This window comes from Poecilia mexicana, unplaced genomic scaffold (assembly GCF_051168715.1).
Source record: "Poecilia mexicana isolate PSO_F unplaced genomic scaffold, ASM5116871v1 scaffold_19, whole genome shotgun sequence".
Lineage (NCBI taxonomy): Eukaryota > Metazoa > Chordata > Actinopteri > Cyprinodontiformes > Poeciliidae > Poecilia > Poecilia mexicana.
The window spans coordinates 7607482-7630290 of record NW_028263388.1 but is presented as its reverse complement, the minus strand read 5'-3'; the positions used below and the strand labels follow the sequence as shown (position 1 = coordinate 7630290).

The following is a 22809-nucleotide window of genomic DNA, read 5'->3' as shown; positions in this document are numbered from 1 at the left end:
TCTGTTTTGAAATGACAGAAGGATTCAGTTCTATTATTTCTTCTGCAGGACTTGTTAGTGTTCCTCCCTGTCGGCAGCCCGTTGAGTCTGTCCTCCAGCATCCCCTCCAGTCTAGCCGCCACACCTCCCAGCCCCGCCGGTCTCGGCCCACCAGGGTCCGGCATCTCCTCGGGAATGAACGCTAACGCCCTGCCTTTTTACCCCACCAGCGAGACGGTTGAATCAGTCGTCGGTATGCCATAATTCATATTTCTGCTACAGCTGACATGAGATCTGATTAAACTCAAACGCCCCGGTGTTGCTGTGTGACAGAGTCGGCTCTGGATGATCTAGATCTGAATGACTTCGGAGTTTCTGCGTTGGAGAGGAGCATGGAGAGCAGTTCTGCCCTGCCCAGTGTTGGGGTGATGCTAGGTATTTCGAAACATGAAGATAAAATAAACACAAAACCACACAAATAGTAATCATTTTTAAGACATGTTTCTGTTTTCTCTGGTTTTGCAGGAGGCAGCCAGATTCAGAGTTCAGCTCCGGTCAACATTCCAGGATCGTTCAGCAGCTCCGCCCCGTTCAGCTCTCCGTCTCCGTCGCCCCCAGTCAGGCCACAGGCCTCACCTTTCTTCTCTTCTCACCCGTCACAGCCGAGCCTATCAGAGAGCCCCTTCCTCGGACCATCTCATAGCACTTTAGGTACGAACATCAGATTCGAGATGCAATTTTAGACTTGAATTCATGTGTCTAAAATAAGGTCTTAAAAAGCCTTAAATCCGTTCACACACACACACACACACACACACACACACACACACACACACACACACACACACACACACACACACACACACACACACACACACACACACACAGAAAGTAAGTTGGCCTTAAATATGTTAATCACAAGTCTTAAATTTTGTTGTTGTGGGACTTTTCTGTCAGGCACAAGTTTGAGTCACATGCAAACATCTTCATTGCATGCTGTGATTCGAGGCATTTAAGGCTACTGCTAGCTAATATACCCTTGCTAGCTAGTTAGGGTTTTTTTGTGTCTGTCTATGTGTAAATTTATCTCCAGCTCGCTGGACTTTGTCCGTTTTTGTCACTGGCTGACTTCTGTTGACAACCCATATGAAGATGGTTGCATGGGTATCATTTTAAGCTAAGTGCCTAGCTTAAAACGAGTCATATCCAGTATATAAAGCTACTGTTTCTGTTATGCTTGATTATAATGCAGCAGTTTCCCCCAACCATACCTTACATTTATATTTTTTCCAGTCTTAAATTTTCATTCAACGTGGCATTGAGGTTTTAAAAAGTCTTACATTTGACTTGCTATAACCCGCAGAAACCCTAAATTAATACTCATTACACCTCTATGTATATTATTTTGTTTTGTTGTAGGTCTGAACGGCATGAGCACAAACATCTGGGAGCACTTCCCGTCGGGTCAGGGTTCTCCTGGCACCCCTTCCGCCCTGCTGCCCTCCGGCCCCTGTGCAGAGACCGCCCGGCTCAAGCAGGAGCTGGAGGACGCTCACAGGGCGCTGAAGCAGTGGGGTCACAGCTGGAGGCACACAGCTCAGGTAGGTAGGTAGAGGAGCGGCAACGGCTGCGTTTCTGTAGTGCGAGCAAAAACAAAGCCGGAGTGATTCAGCGACGCGCTCGTTTGTTTTTTCCCCCAGTCGTGGGCCGCCGTCAAAGCGGACGCGGAGGAGTCTCGCGCGAACGCAGCCCGGTTTGCCGTGGAAGCCGAGCGGGCCCGAGAGGCTGAGGAGGAGGCGCAGAGGCAGATCTCTCTCCTGCAGGAGGCGCTGGAGAGCTTGCGGAGCGGAGACAATCCCCACCTTGCACTGCATCAGCTCCAGCTGCTGCACCGCCTGCCGCTGGAGTCGGTCCTGAGCCTGCAGGCTCAACTCTGCAGCTGCTTACACGCTGTGGAACAGGTGATCCTACAGATGGCAAACCACTATCATATTTGGCAATGATATGTATAAACCCCAGTAGAATTATAAAAATGGAAGAAAAAAAAAATTCGCCACCTGGCAAATATATGAGCAAACATATTTTCAGGTTTGCTTTGCATTTGACTGCTGTGTGAACATAACATAAAAGTAACATTTAGAGCTGGAAATTGTTCTTTAGAAATAGTTTCAGTCAGATTGGATGGAGAACATCACCACAGATTCTCAGCTGGATTCTGATTAGTGACTTTTTTTCCACTTCTGATTCCGATATCTGAGGTTTAGTATCGGCCGATACCGATCTATTGCAGAAAATCGGCTGAATTGACTTGAAACATTTCTTCTTCTTTTTTTTCAAACACAGACATAAATGTACTGAATTACAAATTTATTTGTAAAAAAACAACACAACTTTAATTTGCTCAGTCAGTGCAATTAGGAGAACAACAGCCAATGTAAAATAAAGAAACTGACAAAAACAAACTGAGAAAAACCTTTCAAATTGTTTATAAAGTGTAATTATTGTAATTATAATGTAAAATAAGTAACAAAGCATAGTATTACATACATACCGATCAGTGCATCTCTAGCTCTAAGGTGACAAAAGTCTTAAGTTTTATCTCTGTAAAGCAGCAGATGCTGCAAAATACACCTTCCCTTTGCGGTCTCCAGGGTAACGCTGTGTTTTGCCGTCGTGTCTGCCAGGTGGTGTACAGGAAGCAGAGGCAGTGCTGTGTGACGTGCGGGGAGCAGGGCTCGGCCTCGCTGCCCTGCGGCCACGGACTCCAGTGCGAGAGCTGCTCGTCGTCCACCGAGTGCCCCTCTGCCCCAAACAGACCGCTGAGCAGCAGCTCTCCTGACCTCGCCGTGCCGTGGGACCGCTCCAGATTCCACACCAGTCAGTCCTGATTCCACACCTTGCCAGCCTCGGATCCTGACCACCATTTCGACGCGACTAAAGAGAGACCAAATACCATGTCGCGCACTTTGAACGCGAGGGTCGCTGAGGAAGTGCTCTCGTCGTGGAGTTAGACGTCGTTATTGTCGCCAGTGTTACCCAAGGAAAACGATAGGTTCTGCTAGTTAATGCTCTCGACCAGCAACACTGTACTTCCCCCCCCTGCGATTCACTTGTGAAAATAACTTAAAATACCTGCTGTTATATTTTACTCTGACCCCCTAACTATGAAGCATTTACATAGCTAGCTTTTAAATGATATAATTCAAAAAGTATAATCTCACTTTAGTGACAATATTTCCCCCAGAGTGTCATCCATCCATCCGGAGAGTTTTGTGATTCGCCGGAGGGGGGGGAAATAAAGACGTCCGCTTTTTGTATTTTTGGCACTTAAAACTCACTCAGAGTTTGGCGTTGCCCTTCCCCCTCCTCCACAAAACAACAGGGAAATAAACTGTGCTGTGTTCGTCCTGGTGTTGTGATCGTGTCGTCAGTCTGAAAACTGGCTCGATGGATGGATGACACCGTAGATAATCAGTTTTTTAAAAAAATTATATTTCAGGGAGTAGGAACATCTTTAGAGGAAAAAAATGGTCCCTCTGGAAACACTTAAAGGGCATATTTCCAATAATTCTTTGTTGCTTCAGCTCATCACAGTGCTGTAAGCAGAGTGTCTTGCTTATTAGTAATTAAGAAATTCAAATAGTTAAAAAAAAATGTGAAAAATAGAATTTGGCCTAGTTTTCTTTTTCATACTCAGGTTTTTTGTCTCTGCAGAAACTATAGGAAGGTGTAACAAATGAGGCCAACAAGTCCAGTTTCAGATGTTATTTATTTTAACACCCTTTATGTTCGATATGAATCAAGCTCAGAACACTCAAGAAAAAAAAGTAAAAATAAAATAAAATAAAAATAAGGCTTTTTAGCTATTTTTAAATCAATATGTGACAGCTTTCTCTGCCAAATTTCTACATTTGTAGTACTCTTTTGACATTTCAGTCTTTCAACAGTGTATAATATATATATTTCATATATATTATATATAAATGTATACACATACATAAGTGATGTTATATCTTTCTCTTGCACTGATTGGACGAACCATCGGGATGCATGCGGACATGTAGATGTTGAAACGCGGGCGTGAAAGTGTTTTTCGGATCACTGTGATGGTCATGTTGTCCACACACAACTCATGCAACACCAGTGTTTTCTTTCTGAGTGCATTCTTTTTCTTTTTTGTTTTTTTGACTTTTGGTTTTTGGTACTGATCATTAAAAACAAATTGTATATTTTTGGAGGAAGAACGCGTCTCCGTGCGTTTTGTCATTGCTGCGCCGCCTCCTGGGACTGTTTCTCCCGCTGGCGTCGCTTCTTGACGAAAGCCTGAGCCTCTCGCTCTCCTCGCCGGGACTCCAGCAGCTTCAGGATGCTGTCCTCTGTGAACACGCAGCCAGGCGGAGGGAAACGAAATGAAACTAAATCCCTCCAGATTTTAGCTTTCAAAAAGTAATAGATTGAAAATATCTTTAAAGGGGCAGCATCATGTCTTTTCCAGACGCACAGTGTAATTTTATAGCGTGATCAAGTAACTGTGTTCCAAAATGACTTAAATGAAATTTGACTGTCATTTAACACCCTAAAATTGGGCCTCTGTCTCTTTAAAAAACTCCTGCTTTTTCTGAAACTCTACTTTCAGTAAGTCATCACAACATGGCTCCTCTAATAACCCTTCAACAATGTTTTTACCACAGTTTCACTGAGAAGTAACATGTACAATGAGTTCAGCATACACACAGTTCCACCAGGTGTTTGCTAATTGCTGCTGGCTAGTCTGAGGGAGCTGAGTGGGGGAAGCTCTGAGGCTTGGAAACTGCAACATTGAGGAGTAGCTGTGTCTCGAAGGCAGAGCTAGGTTCACCCAGGTTTTTGTGCACACCTGGTTGCCAAGGAGATTAAAGGATTTCTCAAACATGCATGAAAGAGTCAAAGCAACACTCTGGGTGTGTTTTTGATGAGGGAATAACATAACATGATGTGAAGCTCAAAAAGTCTTATCTTACATAATACTGCCCCTTTAATAATTTGTAGGTGTCAACTGGTCCATACAGGAAATAAACCATCAGTTTAATGTTATTTGTCACACAAGAAAAAGTTTAAACCAAAACAAGACACTGTTCCTCCTGGATCTACAACAAATTAGGAGAACAAGTTGAATTTAATGCTAGATACAAAGAAGGTTAAAGGGAATGGTTCTAAGCTATAGCAAGGTATCCTGCCATGTTTTTTAATCCCACTCCTTTATTAAATGGTAAAAAAAAAAACTTTATTACCATTAGGTTTAGGATGCATCAGAGGCAGGCGTATCTGTTCAGGTGCCGAGTCCATCTGCGAGTCGACTTCCTCTCCTTCTTGTTCTGAAACTCCAGGTACGTCCTCCAGGGCCAGGAACGCCTCGCCCTCAAAGTCATCTGGCCTCAGGGTGTCGTGGTCCAGAACCGTGACGACCAAGCACGCTCCTGGAGTCTGGCACTGATCCAGTGAAACCAGGCTGCGATACGGAGAGCAAGTCACCGGGGAGTTTACCTCTACAGCGATCCCACGGGAAGCATTAGAGGAGGAGCGAAATGTAATCTGCCAGTGGAACTGGCACTTTTTCCATTAATATTAAGGAATTATTGACTGAAAGCAAGTTCCTATAAATTAATAAAAAGTTACTTGTTCGTTTGTTTTGTCTTATTTCAAGTATACCAAGATATTTGCAGTAGAAATGAGACCGGAATACTTTGTAGGAGTTTGTGTTTGCTCAAAGAGAGACTTACAAATCGAAGGCCTCGTCGAAGAGGGGGTTGAGATCGCAGCTCTTGTACTGGGTGCAGCGCGGCTCTATCTCGGGGAAGACGTGGTTGGGTTCCAGGCACAGACGCACAAACGGGTCGCTGAGGCCTGGCAAGCATCAAAGTACCAGGTCATGTAGGCAGGGGTCTCGAGCATTTTTCTTTATTTATGTATCGACCGTGGAAAAGTACTAACACTCCGCTTCAACTTTTTCTGTCTTAAATTTAAACATTATTGTGAAAAAACGTTCATTAGGTCAACCCTAAACATGCACTTGATAGTTTAAAGGTGAACTCCTTCCTTGAACAGGTTAGGATGGACTATACAAAACAAGATCATAAGGTGCCTTGCTCGTCACTTTAAATTTAAATAAACTGCTGCTGGCCACGCCCCCAGAGACCCGATGTTTACACTAGCACGTGAAAATGACTGCAAACAGATGCGTGATCATACGACCGTGCATCTTTGAAAAGCAGAAGTGGACCCTCCTGCGCAACCAACAAGAATGTAGCAAGTAGATTCTGGATGGTAAGTCAACAACAAAACATTTGTCTTTTCCAGTAGCCATTGGTCAGCATATACAGCGGTAAAACCAGCTGGCCGAACATGAAGGAGCTCGGCATGGGTTGCTAGGTAACGACTCTGGCTCAACGATTAGGTTTTGAAACGGCTCATTTTTTCAGACACCAAAAAAAACATTAACTCATTGCCCAAAAAAAAGACCCCCAAAAAACAGCTTGAGCTGTTCTTAGCAGCAGTAGAAATCCAAATTGAAGTAGAAAAACATACAAAATGTGAATTTGCACAATAGGTCCCCTTTAAATCTGAACATTTGACCCAGAATTGCCGTTGACAGACTTTCTTCCCCTGTACAAACCAACCGAGCTAGAGCTGCTTTACAAATCAATAATAAGGTGTTTGAATACTTTGAGAAAGACAGTACACAGCTGTGGTTGTTGTGTTGTACCGTTAGAGTCCATTGGTAGGAGGCTGACTGCGTTGAGCACCTCGATGTGCAGCCTTTGGTCAGACCTCCTGTAGGACGTGAGGAGGGTGACCGCTCCGTATTTTTCCCCTTGGTAATCTCTCTGCGAGACGGTCGAAGCAGAATAAAGCATAAAAACAAAAAACAAAAAAACTCTCACAGGAGTTAACATTTGATATTTTTAAATGAATAACTCACCTGCTCTGATATTTTTCTTTTAAAGAACTTCTCTATGAGCTGGTGGCTGGTCAGCGAGTGGTGAGTGAGGTGAGCCTTCAGATTCTGTTCAAGCATTAGGAAATCACAGAAATCAAGCCTTTTCATGGCTGTACCTAAATTATTTATTTATTTTTTTCACCAGACAGGAAACGGACCTGAATCGATAGCGTTTCAATGAAATACTAGAGAACTCAGCTGCCGGTGTCGACGGGACTCACCTTGTATTCGTCGGAGTGCAACGCCTTCTGAGGAAGCCCGTTTCCGTCGGCGTGGAAACACTGCTCGAGACACTAAAAGCGGAGGACACACACCGTGAGGCTGCGGAGACGGTTACCGAGGGGCGAGTAAGCTCCGACGGCAAAAACCCACCTGCAGCGTGTACAGCAGCCTCTGGCAGAACACCATGAGCCCTTCTTGCTGCGAATGCTGGGTGGAGATCTGATACAGAATTTTCACAGAGTTTTGCCACAACGGAGTCAGGAGGCTGGTCACGGGAGAGGAAAATAAAGCACAAATCGACGTTTAAAGAAACGAACCAACGGGCGTAACGGAGGAGATTTGGCATGTTTGACAGAGACGGGTTAGCACCTGTTGAAGTTCTCTTGAACCAGGTTTTCATTCATGTACTGCAGCTCCTGTTCGAGGTAGCGCATCAGAGGGGCTGCAGCCTAGGAGGAGACGAGCGACAGGATGTGAAGGGAAAATAGCAGCTGGTTGTTAGAGAGAGAAATAAAAGGAAAGTATCGTAACGAGGAGCAGACTCACGTCCTCTGTGGACTTGGAGGGAATCCTCCGCCTGGTGGACATGCTCCGGACGTGAGTCTCGATGTCTGTGTTTAGCTGAGAGCGCAGACAGAGCTGTGTTTACTTTCATTTCATTCAGCTCATGAAGATTAAAAACAAGCATGTTTCTTTCACAAACACTGAGGCGCGAAAGCCTTTGCAGGTTTTCACGTTTTCTCACATCACAACCACAAACCTCAGTCTGAACTGTAGGGGTCATCTGTGAATAACCAACACGAAGCAGCACAAGAGTGCTAATGATGCAAAGGTTTCCTTTTTTTTTTAAACAAAAAATGTAAATCATAACAGTGTAACGCATATATTTCAAGTCAAGGGACTTTGAGTAGGCCATTCTGACTTGTCTTGATGAAAGGTGAACCTCCACCCCAGTCTCAGGTCTTCAGATTTCTGTCAAAGAAAAGTATTTGGGATGCACCGATCTGCTTATTTTCACTCCCGATACCGATATATAACTAACACTTTGTCATCAATATTAGGGAATTATTGACTAAAAACAAACTCTTTATTGTCACTGAAAAGCTACTTGTAAGTTAGTTTTGTCTTATTTCAAGTGTACTAAGATATTTGCACTAAAAACTAGACCAAAAATACTTGGTGAGTTGTTGTGTTTTTCCAGTGGATGTTGTCCTGAGATGATATATTTTAGGATGGCGATGAAACGGGGTTATTTTTGGGAAAACAAGATTAAATATTGCTTGTGTCAAGACACTCTTCTGTGAAACCTAGAGGTGCACAAGGATTAAATGGTTTGTCGGTAAGTTCTCATATATGAGTCATAAATTTCTGCTTCATTTTATTTAGGAATATCAGAGAAAAGTGGGTTCAAATGTAAATCCACACCACACTTTCAGATTTGTACTTGTAAATTTTCCACAGCCACGATTTGTTTTCGTCACACGTCAGAATCATGAACGACTTCATGTTGGTGTGTCACATGATGTCCCAATGAGATACACTAAAGCGCGTGACTCGTGGTCTACCTGTTTCCCCAGAGTGTCTAGCGCTGACCGGATCTCCTTGCAGAGGATGCTCTTGGCTTGCTGAAGCTGGGAATGCAGCGTGTTCTCAAACTGGCTCTGCCCTATGACGCTCTGGGTCCGGATGCGAAGGCCCTCCCAGTTGAGCTGAGAGGGAAGCCGGGTCAGCACCGAGCGCAGGTGCTCCAGGTCGTTCACGACGACGCACAGCTGCAAGGGAAGGAGAAGAAAAAAACAACAACAAAAAAAAGCCTGAGACACATGGAGGAAAATGTGGAGAAAAGTTTCTAAATGAACATGAGTGAAGATGTGCTCGGCTACCATGTTGATGGCGATGCTGTGGTCCGAGTTCTCGGACAGCACCCGGACCCGCTCCTTTAGGAGGTGACAGTAGTTCACTACAATCTTACAAACATCCTGGAAACATAAGAAGAAATTTACTTCATTTAATCAGTGGAAAGTTAATCAGTTGCATAAAAAGGCCGTAAAGCTGCAGCATGTAACTTTTACAAATATGATTTTCTTTTTTTCTTTTTTATTACATATTTGTTAAAAATGTCACCATGTCACGACAGCCTGGTATGAGACAAATAGAAATGCCAGTCAGAAGCAACCAATCGGAGCCAGGAGGGGGTGTCTTAGCGCTGACAATCATCTCCATGTACGTACTGCTAAATGTGCTAATGGCCAGAGAAACAACTTAATGTTTCACAAAAACCGTTGTCATCCATCACAAATTTAATTGGCGATAATTTGTCCCAGTAATTATTCTGTCGGACAATAATATTGTTGTTTTGAGATCATTTTCAATTAACATATTGATAATGGTTTAATAATGTACGTTCGCCCTCTCAAAAATCAATAAACCTTGATTTTGTACAGAACCACTCCACACTGGAACTGGAAGATACTTTAAATATCCAAAATAAAAACACATTTTTATTTACAAACACAAACAAAAACCACACACAACTGGAACCATAAATAAAATGAATCGTGATGTAGCTGTAAACAAAATTGCCTTTTGAAAAATATGAATCGTCAGAATGTAAATTATATAGCTCGTCTAAATTTATTATGTGATTAATTGCTTCCTGTGACAGGCTTAGCATTGGTAGCTAACTAACTTTAGCATTCATAGCTGGCTCTGATTGGTTGTTTCTGACGGAATGGTTCCTTTGTTCAGATGACAGATTATGTCTCTCATATTATACTATCACAGGATAGTGATAGTTTTAACAAATATGTAAAAAGAAAAAAAGGAGCTGAGCGCTGTACCTCGGTGAGTTTGACCATGAGCATGAAGGCCTCCTCGGGGTCAGGCCATGACAGCTGCTCCCATAAGTGGCAGATTGGCTGGATGCACGCCACCAGGTCTACGGCTGAGGAGCTGTGCTTTATGGGGACCGCACCGACCTGCAGCGGCTGCAGCTGAGAGCACAACAAGCTGGGTTTAGTTCAAGCTGGGTTTCATTAAGAACTGGGTTTAGTTCTTTAACTCTGCGGAAATAGAACTAAGCAGTGGCGCTCGCATGAGTTAGCGCCTCCCTCTACTCCTTTTCAAGCATTAACGTTAGCCTCCTGTGCGCAACACTTTATGCTGCCCCCAGCGGTCGGTGAGCCATATCGCCCATCATCAAAGACGTGTTACCTGGTCAACCTGCACCGCCCTGACCACCCTGTCCTGAGTGGTGCTGAACGCCTGGTTCAGCCAGTACGGCAGGGCGTCCCGGAAATCTTCATGAAAGTTTGTGAGCTGGAGTAATCCCCTGAAAGAAAAAGAAAAAAAAAACATAAATATTTGTTTCATTTATCTTTTATTCTGCGGCTCAGTCTTCTTGGATAACATTTTCTCTTTTAACTATTGTGTTTATAGCCACTAGCCTGTTTCTTTCAACACAAAAAGCACGTAATAATAAATTGGACGTTTGTATGTATTAAAACATAATGAAAAATCAGTATGTCACAAATCATGTGACATACTTTTATTTTGTTTTCAACCCCCTTATTCTGATTCCCCTAATGTAATCCATTGCAACCGGTTTCCTCCATTGTGTCACGTAATCATTAAATAATAATAGATAATTGTGAAAAAGTTCAATGACAGCATAAGAATAAAAAAAACCCTGAAGAAATTCATCTAACACCAGTTGTTAGGTTAGATAAAAATAAAATAAAATAACACATCATAATAGAATCTGTGATGATTTCAGACCGTTTCTGTAGGAAGGCCTTGTCTTTGTGGATGGCCTGCAAACTCAGGTAAACAGGAAACAGGCTTTTGGAGAGGTTCAACTCCATTTGGTCCTCCATTATAGAGAGGGTTGCTTTCACTTCCTTTGCGAGCTATGGAGAACAAGAACCGTGAGAAGGGAGGAAATGAGGTGAATCATGTGAACCTAGCTTGCTCCATTCGCAGCTTACCAAGGAGTCAAACTTCTGATAGACAACAGTGAAGACGTCAACTTGCACAGCACTACAGTGGAGAGAACAACTGATTAATATCGGCGTGAAACACTTCACTCGTGTTTTATCACAACATTGGCAGATTTATGGAAAGTTTTTTCCACAAAAAAATAAAAAATAAAAAAATTCTTTCGTCGCTCTTGTCACCTGACAAAAACTCGGTTCCACACGTCTTTGTTGTGTTTTATGTCTTCCTGAACTTCTGCAATCAGCCTAGAGAGGGCGCTCCCGATCTCTGTCAGGTCCTGCGTTACAGCAGAGTGCAGAAATGGCGTTTGATTGGCAACACATATAGTCAAACTTCACTCCCACACTGCTATCGTCAGATTTCATAGATCCAAATATGTGCTTATTATTCAGAACAGAGATCAATTCTACTTAAAATAATTCCAATATATAGTAAAATATACTGCTTTTCATTTATAAGAAGAATCGAGAACCATCACTTCTCTGCTGCTTCACAGTTACACTGCAAAAACACAAAATCTTACCAAGTATTTTGTTATAGTTTCTAGTGCAAATGTCTTTGTACGCTTTAAATATCTCAAAACTAACTTACAAGTTAGAGTTAGATATATGAATTTGTTCTAATTCCACCGGCAGATTATTTCACTTATATCAAGATATTTTTCTCATGTCATAAGTGAAATAATCCATCAATGGAACTGGAACCTTTTCATCAATATTAAAGCAATTATTGACTTAAAACAATAATGAAATGTTATTAGTAAGTTAGTTTTGTCAGTGTACCAGAAGCTAGACTAAAAATGCTTTTAGTAAGATTTTGTGGTTTTGCAGTGTATGATGAACTTTGTGCTGGGTCATCACAGAAAATTGCTAAGTGATGAAATAGGCAAAGAGAAATCAAAGGGGTGTGGACACTTTAGCAACGCCATTCATCATCCTTTCTTCTCTGCATGACATATATTTCAGTTATCAGACAAAAGGTCATTTTAACTAGACATTATTGTGATATAAATGAGCTTTCCATACAGCTTCAGTACATTAAAAATCCCCCTAAAAACAATAATAATAAGATATCTATTGTGTGTATTTGAGCTTCAGAAAAGTGATGTGTCTTTTTTTTTTACCTTGGTCATTGGCTGATGCAAACCCTTCTTGATGGTAAACCACTCCTCTGTGCCTGTCTGGTATAAAAATTACTATTTTGATTTGATAAACTTCCATAAGTGAAGCATAAAATATAACTGGAAATATGCTTCACCACTATGGCATCGTGGACTTCGTTGTGAAGCTCAAAGTTGGCCGGGTTCAGTTTCTGGAAAGCTTGAGTCTTACAGATCTGGACCAAGATCCTGCATTGATAAAAATAAAAATCATTTACTGCATTATGTGGGGCTCATAATTAAAACGTATGAGTGTGTGTGTGTGTGTGTGTGTGTGTGTGTGTGTGTGTGTGTGTGTGTGTGTGTGTATGTGCGCGCGCGCGCGCGCGTGTGTGTGTTCAGCCAGACACACCTGAGGAGTGTGTGTAGTTTCGGAGTGGCGCTGGGAGTCGGGGGGAAGATGTCTCTGTATTTGGAAACCAAACAGAGTCCGTACTGCAGGAAGCCGTGAAGAGAATCCCCAAGTTCCTGTTTCTGTCAACAGAAAGTGGGACCTTACACAACCCTCATCTGTGCTGAAATCTTAACTTCTAGTTTCTCCTGAGCTCTGACACCAAACACACGTCTACAAGTGATAATTCAAGCAAACTACTTATGCAAATAGTTTCTTTTTAATTTAGAAATGTTAAATCAGTCACAAATGTACGCTAAAAGTTTGAAATCTTTTCCTGTTATGCAGTCAGTGAGTCGTGCATGTATACCTGCTGGTAGGGAAGCTCCTGTTGATGCCAGTGGTACTCTATGCTGGTGAGCTGATGGAACAGCACAGACGAGTCCACCTCCAAACTCTGGTACAGTTTACTGTAAGCCACCCACTTCCTGGCAGGGGTAAGCACAATCACACTTGTTAAGAGCAGGCGTATGACAGAAACGCTCGGTGTTTGATGGGTTACTTAGAATTATTTCATAAAATTTTATGTATACAAAATGTATAGCAAAAAAAATTCTAATTTTAAAATCTGTAATCTTAAAATAAGGATATGACCTTTTAAGAGCATCTTTCCAGGGAGAAGTTCCCCTGAAGGGAGGCAAACTAACCGTTTTTCAGAACAGGCCCGATTTAAACAGCTCAAACCAAAAAAGTCCGTTGTCTACTGCTAATGAAATGTTAGCTGGTTTTATCCCCTTTCTTTTTTAAATAGAACCAAATTTTAAAATTTCTGAACTCTCTTAATTTTTTTGCACTTTAATTGAAATCCCATTAAATTGAGTTTTCTAACAACAATTTGGTGAACACGTGAGACTAAAATATTTGGTCAAGCCTTTGAAAAGGTTTTACATTTGGAGTTGTGGAGCGTTAATATTTGGGACAAATATAAAAGGTGGCAACACGACCTGGGCTATGTTATTTAGCATTAAAAGCAAGGAAATGGCAAATTGTTTTAATATTTAATTTAAAAAAATTCACACCTGACTTTAATTCCATTTTAAATTATACACGTAAATTTGAAGTGAGAGTTTCTGATGTGAATTCAATATCAGTTTTCCATAATATTCATTCTAAATAGAAAAAAATGAGTGTGACATCATCTGAACTGTGAAAAATCATTGTTAAATTAGTGTGAATGCATAGGAAGAAAGCTGCTCTAGATATCCAAAATATTTATCCGTTCTAGGAATTACTGATTTGTGTGTATTTGGATTAAAGAGCCTCCCTGATATCTATTTTAGTTTTCATATATGGGACAAACGCAGCAGTGCAGGAAAGACATGGCGACTAAGAGATTACGACGTCCTGTTGTGGTTGCAGAGACGCAGAGAGTAATATATGTATCACATGTAAATCATGAGTACAGGTGACATCACTTCCTCCTTTTGGTTTACTTTCTCTCTCTGGTTTGCTTGGATGGTCCATGAGCGAACCACACTACGGTTCGGTTGCATGCTAACCCCAGACCCGTGTTTTCAAGTAGACCAAAGTTTGCTTGTTTGGCACTGGAGGCCAGATGAACTTTCACAAATGAAGCAGACAATCTGCGGCTCCATTCATTCAAGAACAGCCACTTCTGTGGTGTGACCTGCCCTAATGAAATGTTGCTTATTCACACATGAACTCCATTTAATGTAGGGAAAAAAAGAGCATTGAAAGAAACAGCAGTCAAGTTGGCATGAGTGTATTTGCTTTCCTACAAGATCATATGATTTACCAGTTCTCAGTTTGTACAGAAATTGTGACCGAAACAAGGATCAGTTCTAATTTTTTGTGGTTAGAGGAGTGGAGACAACGTACAGTATCTATCACTCATACATTTTTTGTATTTACTCAAGCCATTTCAGGATCACAGACGAGGGCAGGAGCATAAAAAGACAGTCACGTGGACACAGGGAGTTAATGACCCAGGCAGGTAATAAATTTATCCCAATTCATCACAACTGCAGTGGTGCCCCCATGAGGAGGCACAGAGGGGGCTGTGGCCCCCATTAAAACATGCTGCCCACCTCAGAGAATCATGTTTATGTCATAGAAAGACATACATGCAAGACCCCCAAAATAAATACAAAATTAGTTAATTCATTTTAAATATTCTTTTAGATGTGCCCTCTTAAGATATTTAATGGCCTGGCCACTTCTATGAGAACGTTCTGGGAGAGCTACTGCAGGACTGATATAGAGACATGTCATAGCAGGGCGGAGATTAGTGGCTGGTCAGGTCGTGGTGAGGACGTTTTGAAATAAAATTAAAAAAAAAACCATGGTGAATTAAAAATATATTCCTTCATTATATTTTTCATTTACCAGTTTAAATAATTTTAATGTATCTACATTATTGTTAGACAGACCTTACATCAGAGCATTAAAAAAGTCAGGTTTTTTTTTTTTAAACTTTTTTTTGGACATCTCTGATGAAGGCGTATGTCACAACAGTACATGGTCGGATCAAGTGATTGATTTGTGAAAGGCCAAAGTGGCTTCAAGAGAAGTTTGTCTTTCGGCGGTCTTCGAACCCAAACCGTACGATTGCACGGCAGAAGGTGACTGCACACTTCTCAAATAAATCAAATATATCCCAATTGGTCTTGGCTGACTTTGTGAAAATTCAGTACTGGCTTCACATTTTGCCTAATCACTAAACTCTATTAGAGGAAAACACAGTGCTTACGCCAGGTCTTGCAGAAAAGGAGAGAGGTCGTTTTGCGTAGCGTAGAGTTCAAGCAGAGTCTGAGCCTCGCCACACAGTGCGCCTTTCCACGGAGCGGAGCTCTGCGCGAGAAAACATCACAACAGTGTTAAAAAAAAGGAAAGAAAACCAGAATTCAAAACAGCACAGGGAGAAAGTGTGTTGCACCTGTTGTTTTGAAATGTAAGCTTGGACAAACTGCTGCAGAATCCCACAGTAGTTGGTGTAGGCATTGCGACCGGCGCTCAGAGTCCCGTCTCTCTGCCAATGACACGAAAACACACACAGGTTTACAGTACCTGGTAAAAATAAAGTATTCATAACCTCTGAAGGGTCAGATGACAATAAAATTAGCCTAGTTTACAGTTTGCAGAATAGGTCTTTTGATAAAATGTGAAAAAGTTCATGGGATAGAAACACTTTTGCAAAAAATCTAGTCACAGTTGTGCCAAATCCTATGTGGGATAAGGTTCCAACAGCTAAGATTTGAGGGAATTTGTTTACAGCTTTGTGGATGAACTGGAGGAAGAGGTGACACTGGCCGCGATTAGGATACGTCTCCGTTCTGGGCTCCAGCTTGTACCAGTTGTCCTCAGTGCAGTGGAGATCCTAAAGTGTTATGAAAGAGTTTGGTTTTTAAGACTGAACAGACATCTACGGTAAAATAAGGGAGTAAATTAAACGTTTTTATTACCTTTAGTCTTAAGACAATATTTCCCAAAAAGTCATCTGTGCCTTTCTCCTTTTTGGCTTCCTTGATCATCCTAAGCAGAGCATTGATTAGAAAACAGCAATACTCGCCAGGTATTATGGTTTTAGTCAATTAAAAACAGAAAAGTTTGATACCTTCTTAAACTATTTAAATTGGTTTTGATATCTTCCAGTTTCTGAGTGAGAGACACCTCTTCATCCTTATCCCTGCAGCGGAAGAGCAGAAAGTGAACATGTGCGAAAAGTTTAATAAAAACTAGCAAAGTGACGCTTTTTCCCCCTTGCTCTTCTTACCACATTTCAAGGTGGAAAGTGGTGCTCGTCAAATCTTCAAACTCTCTAAAGAAGAAAGAAACGATAAGTGTATAAAAAAAAACAACACTCTCCGTAATTGATCAGAAACTTGTCACAAATTTGAACTCACAGTATGAAGGTTTGGTTCCAAATGGGGTTCAAGGTTTGCTTTTTGATATCGGTTTGGTAGATTTTCTCATGTGATACTGTGCCCTTTACAACATATTTGCTGGGTTTGGCTTTTGCGCGGCTGCTCTTTTTCTCCTCCTCCTCTTCCAGGACCATCAGGAGGCAGTAAGGGTCACTAAAACCTGACGGAAGCACATTTAAATCCTTACTTTTAAGGTGGACAACAAGTTTGCCATTTTACCTTAAAGATTTAAGTGACTTTGAATTTGAAACTTGAAGACCGCACCCCATAGCATTCCTGTTAGCTACAAATAGGAATATGACCATTTAAATATTGAGGTTAAAATTTAGCTATAACATGGTCAGCTACACATTTTGAATTCACACCATTAGGAATTAAGGCAGCACTAAGGGCAAATGGGAATCTAGCTTGGCACTAGCTAGGTGTAAATTTGCTAGCAAACTGAGCAAGGTAGTAACAGTTGGCATCAACTATTTACAAGGTAAGTGCCATGCTAATTAATTGTGATGTTACGGGACGGGTGGCAACCCTATGTATGACTTATTAAAAATATCTGCTAGAATAGTGACACTTGGAAACTCTTGGATTTATTGAGATGTTGTAGAAAATTAAGCTAAAGTATACGTTCACTGAGAAAAACATTTGAGCACTAAGAAGAAAGCTTCTGACGAGGACCTAATGTTGTGCTCAAGCAGACCAGATGGTGAAGACTTCATTTGTAAGAAGCTGGTAAATCTATAAACCTTTTGACTCTATTACCAGCTCTATAATCAGTTTAATAGAGTTTACATTTTGGGTTTGTTTGAGGCCATTTGGTCGTATAATATAAATGTCCTGATTGCACTGAAATGATGAATAGTATTTAAAATTGTTTTTTTTTTTAGATAATTATTCTAATCTCTCATCAGGCACACAGAACCATAAACCAGAAAAAATGATTTTCTAAAAAATAATGAAAAAAAAACAAACAAATATACAATCCAAACTCCTAAAGATTGAACTTTTGTCACACAAAGAAGAAGGAGAGTACTTCAGTACTTCAGGAAGAGGTCTCTATTCCCGACTTGACATGGGCCAGTAATGAAAATATACCAAGGTTGTAGAAAGTTTCAAGTGATACATTTTTCTGTCCTGTTCAACTGTTCCTGCAGGTTCCTGTAGGTTGAACATCTTTTAATGAGACCAGAGGAAGTGGATCTCAAATAGCAATAAAGCTGAAATTAGCAAACTAATCTGGCAAGTGTTCCTGCCTACAAAGCAGTTCGTCCATCCTTCCATCCATAAACTCACTTCCAGTAACTGTTTCTATCATGATACCATTCTGACAGATGCAAAGATCATTGTAGAGCAGAACTCACCACTGACGTCTTTTCCTAGAATTTCTTTAGCTTCCTTCACAGTGACCATCAGGCAGTATATGGGCGGCTGTAGGGGATTTCATGTTATGTCAGATACTTAGAAACTCGGCTTCCTGCTAATGGCAAGTTAAGATATTTCATACAAAATCTATAAATAGATACTAGGGTCTCAAACGGTTCATTGAATGGAAAACAAAAACATGGTGATTTCCTTTTCTCACCTCTGTGTTCTGTACTTTCTCCATCAGACCGTTGTGCTCCTCATCTGTCATAGTGAAAGCCTGATAAATGGAAAGGAAAGAACCATCAGTCATCAGCGAACCGTGCGCTGTGCTACGTGCTAAAGGGAGATTACCTCCTTTAGGTACTGGTGGAGCTGGCTGTCTGTGAAGACCTCCGCTGACGCTGGTTTACCCATCTTATGGGCGATGGTGTACAGCAGCTCCTTATACAGCGGCTTCAGCTACGGACAGAAGTCGAACTTAGCGACGGTTCAGGTGGGACGATACAGTTTTACTCCAGATAAAACAAAGAGACTAGAGTACCTCCATCTCCTTGTGTCGTCTGGCTTTGGCCTCCGGATTTTCATCTTCTTTTAAATCCTGAAACAACAAACAGGGCGGTTTGCTGCCTATAGAGGCTGAGGCTACTCTTAAGACATTTATACACCAAGATCTGAGAGTGTCACTCACCCTCCTGTCTCTCTGTCTCCTTGTAAATCCGAGTTTACGTGAATGGACTGGGGAAAACTGTTGAGACAAAAAAAAAAGTTTCTTTCAAACTTTTAATCCTACTCTGTAACTTCAAATTTTAATAATAAGTTTTAGGTATATTTTGTATTAGAGAGTTTGGGTTTTTTTTTAATTAGATGGTTGATTAATCAACGTTTCACATTATCACATTTCACATGTATTTACATGCCATTTAAAAATAGAAATTATAAAAATGTCACTCCACTTAAGAAGAATGGTTGTTCAATGCAGCAACACGGCTTTCTACAAGACTGTCTGTGATTGGTTGATATCAACACAGTGGCAGGTTCCACTGTCTCTCCTTTTGATGGCCAAGTCTCCTCACCTATTCTGAGGGTGGCTGACAGATAACAAGGCACACCGGCAGGATCTGCTGTCTGTGACAAACAATGCTTTTAATTTGTACCCATGCTAACACTTCCCTAGCGAGGTAGCCCACTGTGAAGCACTGCTTTTCTGCTCGTTTGGATTGGTTAGCAGAAAATTCAAAGGGCTGGTCATGCTGGTCTCATCCCAATCTACAAGAATGAAACCATACAGGGTGCAATGCTCTGGACACAACACTCTTCTCATGTCTTAAACTAATCCAGCTACTAACTATGGATCCTCCTCCACAGCAAGGCTAAGACAGAAGAGATAACAGCATCTTCAATGCAATTTCAGATTCTTGGTAGTTTCCACTTCATCTCCAGTTATGGCTATGGTCTCCTACATTTCTCTGTATCACAAATCCAGTGTTTGGTTTTGTAGACATTGAGAAAATGGTTATGTTTACGACACATGTCCAGCTTGCACACCTCCTTTTTACCAAAGACTTCTAGAGATAGATGGACTGAATTTACATGGGGCTCTTCACGAAGCACTTTACTCTAGAGTAGGAGTGGGCAATCCCAGTCCTCAAGGGCCAGTGTCCTGCAACTTGTAGATGTCTCTCTGGTCCAGCAGACTTCAACCAAACTGATGAATTACCTCCTCAGTGCAGTCAAGTTCTCCAGAGTTATTTGACTTAGGTGTGTTGAAGCAGAGGCACATCTAAAAATTGCAGAACACTGACCCTCGAGGATGGGGATTGTCTACCCCTACTCTAGAGCCACATTCACCCAGTCGCACTCTGACATCCATACATATGCAGAACGGCGTACAGTTCTCAAGTGCACATCAATACGTGACAGGAGGAAGTTGGAATCAAACCCACAATCAGTTTGTAAGATATCTGCTCTACTGATTAAACCACAGTGGCCCATAACAGGGACCAGCCTCCTCAACCCTACACGGATATGATGCATTAGATGATGAATGGACGGACGGACAGATGGGTGGAACGAAACCACCAACATCTGGTACCTGTCCACCTTAATCCTTACATTGACTATAGATGTTTTTGAACCCATGAACTTTATAGTTGTGTCTTTACATAACTAATACATGTTCTGACATCTGCTGAGCTGACTCATACAGTTCTGCTCAAAAGTTTACATACCCAGGCAGAGTATTGGTTTCAATAGCTACTGCTGCTTTTCAGTGCAACTTAGTGTTGAAGACCTTTATCGTCGAACAGTTGTGTTTGCTCTTTTTAAAATCGCAATGACAAGAGAAACCACCCAACTGACTCAAACCAAATATTTGCATAACCTGGTAGAAGTGGTCTGATGCATCGCATTTATAAACTATTTGATACACGAGGGGAAAATGTGGGATTCCGTTGAGTTGCAAATCGATTGACAATTTCAGACACAACTGGCAGGAAAATTGGTCTGAATGTAGGAAAAAAACAATACATATTTTTCAGCTAACACACTTAAAAAAAACAAAAAACAAACAAACAGTGGTGTAATGGATTCAAGACGCCCAATAAAAGTACAGGATTCAAACCATGAAACACCAAAGTGCATAACTGATGGTGTGGGTATGTGTTAGAACAGGAAGCACAGGAATTGTGGTGAAAACTGATTAATGTAAGTGCAGCAAGTTATACCAGAGGAGAAATTTACACAAGCATACCAATGATCCAAAACACTGGACCAAGCCAAGCTGTCATTGGCTACAGTAGGAAAGTCTTCTGGCCTCAGTATCATTAAGTTACTCAAACATGCAGCTCATGCAAGACCACACGGGAAATTTACCAATGTCTTATCTCAGACAAGCATGAAACACTTTCAAGCTGTCATGAAGTTAAAGGTGGAATTTATGTTATTAAGGTTTACATACTTGGGTATGTAAACCTTTGATCAGGGTCATCTGAGCAGTTCCTCTTGTCATGATTTAGAAAAAGCAAACACATTAGTTTGACAATAAATAGCTTCACCCAACCACTAACCAAGAGTGTCAGGCAGATTAAAAAAAGATCAAACTATCATTCATATCTGAAAAATGGCCCAAAAAGGCACTATATATAAACTTAGAGGCAAAACTGTACAAACTGTACTTTTTCCATTTTGACAGTCGTAGTTCCTATAGATGTTTTCCGGGTTGGAATTCTTTTTAGCTAATGGCAACGGTTCTGCTTCAATTTAGTTCTTTAGCTTTCTGTGTCGATGACCTTTGACATTGTGGGTTATTCGTACATTCTTGTAATTTTATTGCAGAACAAAAGTTACTTGGTACACAGTGAAGCATTTCTTAGAAACAGACTACAGTTTTTTGTTTTTTTTTTTTACAGCATAGTTTTGTGTTTCCCTTAAAGTGACATCCGTGACAGTGTTGCCCTCAAACATCTGTTTAACTTACTCTGACCATCCATAAAACTGATTAAATGTCACCTGATCTTACTTACCTGCCTGTGTCTTGGTGTGCCATGTTCCTGAAAAAAAAAATAACAATCATATAAACACATATAAGGAGGCTGCAAATTTTATGAAGCAGCTAAAATTAGACAAAATTGAGGTTCGCGACATTTTGTTACTAGATTTGTCCCTGTTTAAAAAAGTAATCAAGTTATTCTCGTGTTTCTAATAATGCCTCCCTCACAGAGAGGGACTTCCTCTATCGTTGATTATGAAAATGACATGAAGGCAACCGTGAGGAGGCTTAACATTCAAATCCAGGGGGAAAAAAGTAAACAACTGAACTGAACGGGAAATCTCACATTGTAAATATAGATATGCAAACACGGTTGGACGATACACACACGCCGTAGCAAAAACAGCTGTCCCAGAATGTTTTCCACAAAGCAGCAAAAGGGTCTTTTAACTCATCAAACGGATTCTCCTTCAGATGAGTTAGCAACAAAACCATGCAGAAAATTGGAAGAGACAAAAATAAGTTTTGTATTATAGTGTCTGACTTAAATATACATCTAAAAGCCCCGTGAATCATTGTCATCAGACCTTAAAATAGCCATCAGGAGACGATGACTCAGTGGTTGGACAGACGTTTTAACATCGCAAAGAGCACAGTTTTGTTTCTGCTCAGAAATATCACCTGAAAAAACATGACTGAACTCACAACCAGCAGCTGAAACCCAAAGAAAATCTTTTTTGTAACGTTATTAGAGCGCTCGATCTCGTCGATCAGCACCAATTCTCAGCACCAACCACCTAGTTGGCAACTAACCGACTGCTGCAAAACTGAGGCACCGTGTTAAACACACATCGGCTTTGTTAAAGTGAGTTGGTGGGTTTTTGTTTTTTTGTTTCTTTTTACCTGTTCAGGTGTTTGCAGTAAATTCTCTCCTTTTCTGGTGTTCTGCTCAGTTTGACCTGCCATTGTGATGCTTCTATCTTATCATCAGGCTCCTTCCTGGTGAGCTGGTGTGCTCCGTGTGTGAGATATGGGGAAGCTGTGTGTGCGCGCTGCATTTCGATGTACTATCACACAGCAGCCGGAAGTCATCACTTCCTGTTAAGGCTGGTAACGTCAGTGACTGCTGTGACTTAGGAGTTTTTATTTTTTTTGTTTTGTTTTCTTCAACCAGCGCTCTCCTTTATCTCTAAATCGAAAACTACAGTGCTCGCTCGCTCGCTCGCTCTCCGGCGTTTGCTTGCACATAAGAAATCAGCACTTGCAGATTCCCACCAATGACCTGCTGGTAATACTTTATTCGTATTGTAGGAAGGTTCAGCTGATGAATCTCCATCACAGATGAAAAACTAG

At 41.2% G+C, this 22809-nt stretch overlaps 2 protein-coding genes across 2 annotated transcripts in view; one reads left to right on the top strand and one right to left on the bottom strand.

The window, feature by feature from the left end:
* Positions 1-4223, top strand: part of unk (unk zinc finger) — a 9518-nt gene extending 5295 nt beyond the window's left edge. The window contains 7 exon segments of the mRNA XM_014970316.2: positions 49-232; positions 313-414; positions 505-690; positions 1399-1580; positions 1680-1940; positions 2664-2778; positions 2781-4223. Of these exon segments, the coding sequence (XP_014825802.2) occupies positions 49-232; positions 313-414; positions 505-690; positions 1399-1580; positions 1680-1940; positions 2664-2778; positions 2781-2818 (1068 nt within the window). The 3' untranslated portion in view covers positions 2819-4223.
* unc13d (unc-13 homolog D (C. elegans)) lies at positions 3730-22809 on the bottom strand. The gene is made up of 34 exons (XM_015002333.2): positions 22360-22809; positions 21491-21517; positions 18658-18714; positions 18511-18567; positions 18321-18428; positions 18187-18246; positions 17966-18032; positions 16587-16767; positions 16457-16501; positions 16298-16369; positions 16146-16215; positions 15956-16060; positions 15620-15712; positions 15434-15534; positions 13034-13151; positions 12685-12806; positions 12431-12521; positions 12297-12353; positions 11353-11450; positions 11164-11215; positions 10955-11085; positions 10391-10508; positions 10018-10170; positions 9061-9156; positions 8743-8949; positions 7724-7798; positions 7547-7626; positions 7328-7442; positions 7177-7248; positions 6938-7021; positions 6722-6842; positions 5739-5862; positions 5250-5467; positions 3730-4355 (listed from the first exon to the last, which is right to left on the bottom strand). The coding sequence occupies exons 1-34, from the start codon at positions 22420-22422 to the stop codon at positions 4243-4245; spliced, it is 3351 nt and encodes a 1116-aa protein (XP_014857819.2). The 5' UTR covers positions 22423-22809; the 3' UTR covers positions 3730-4242.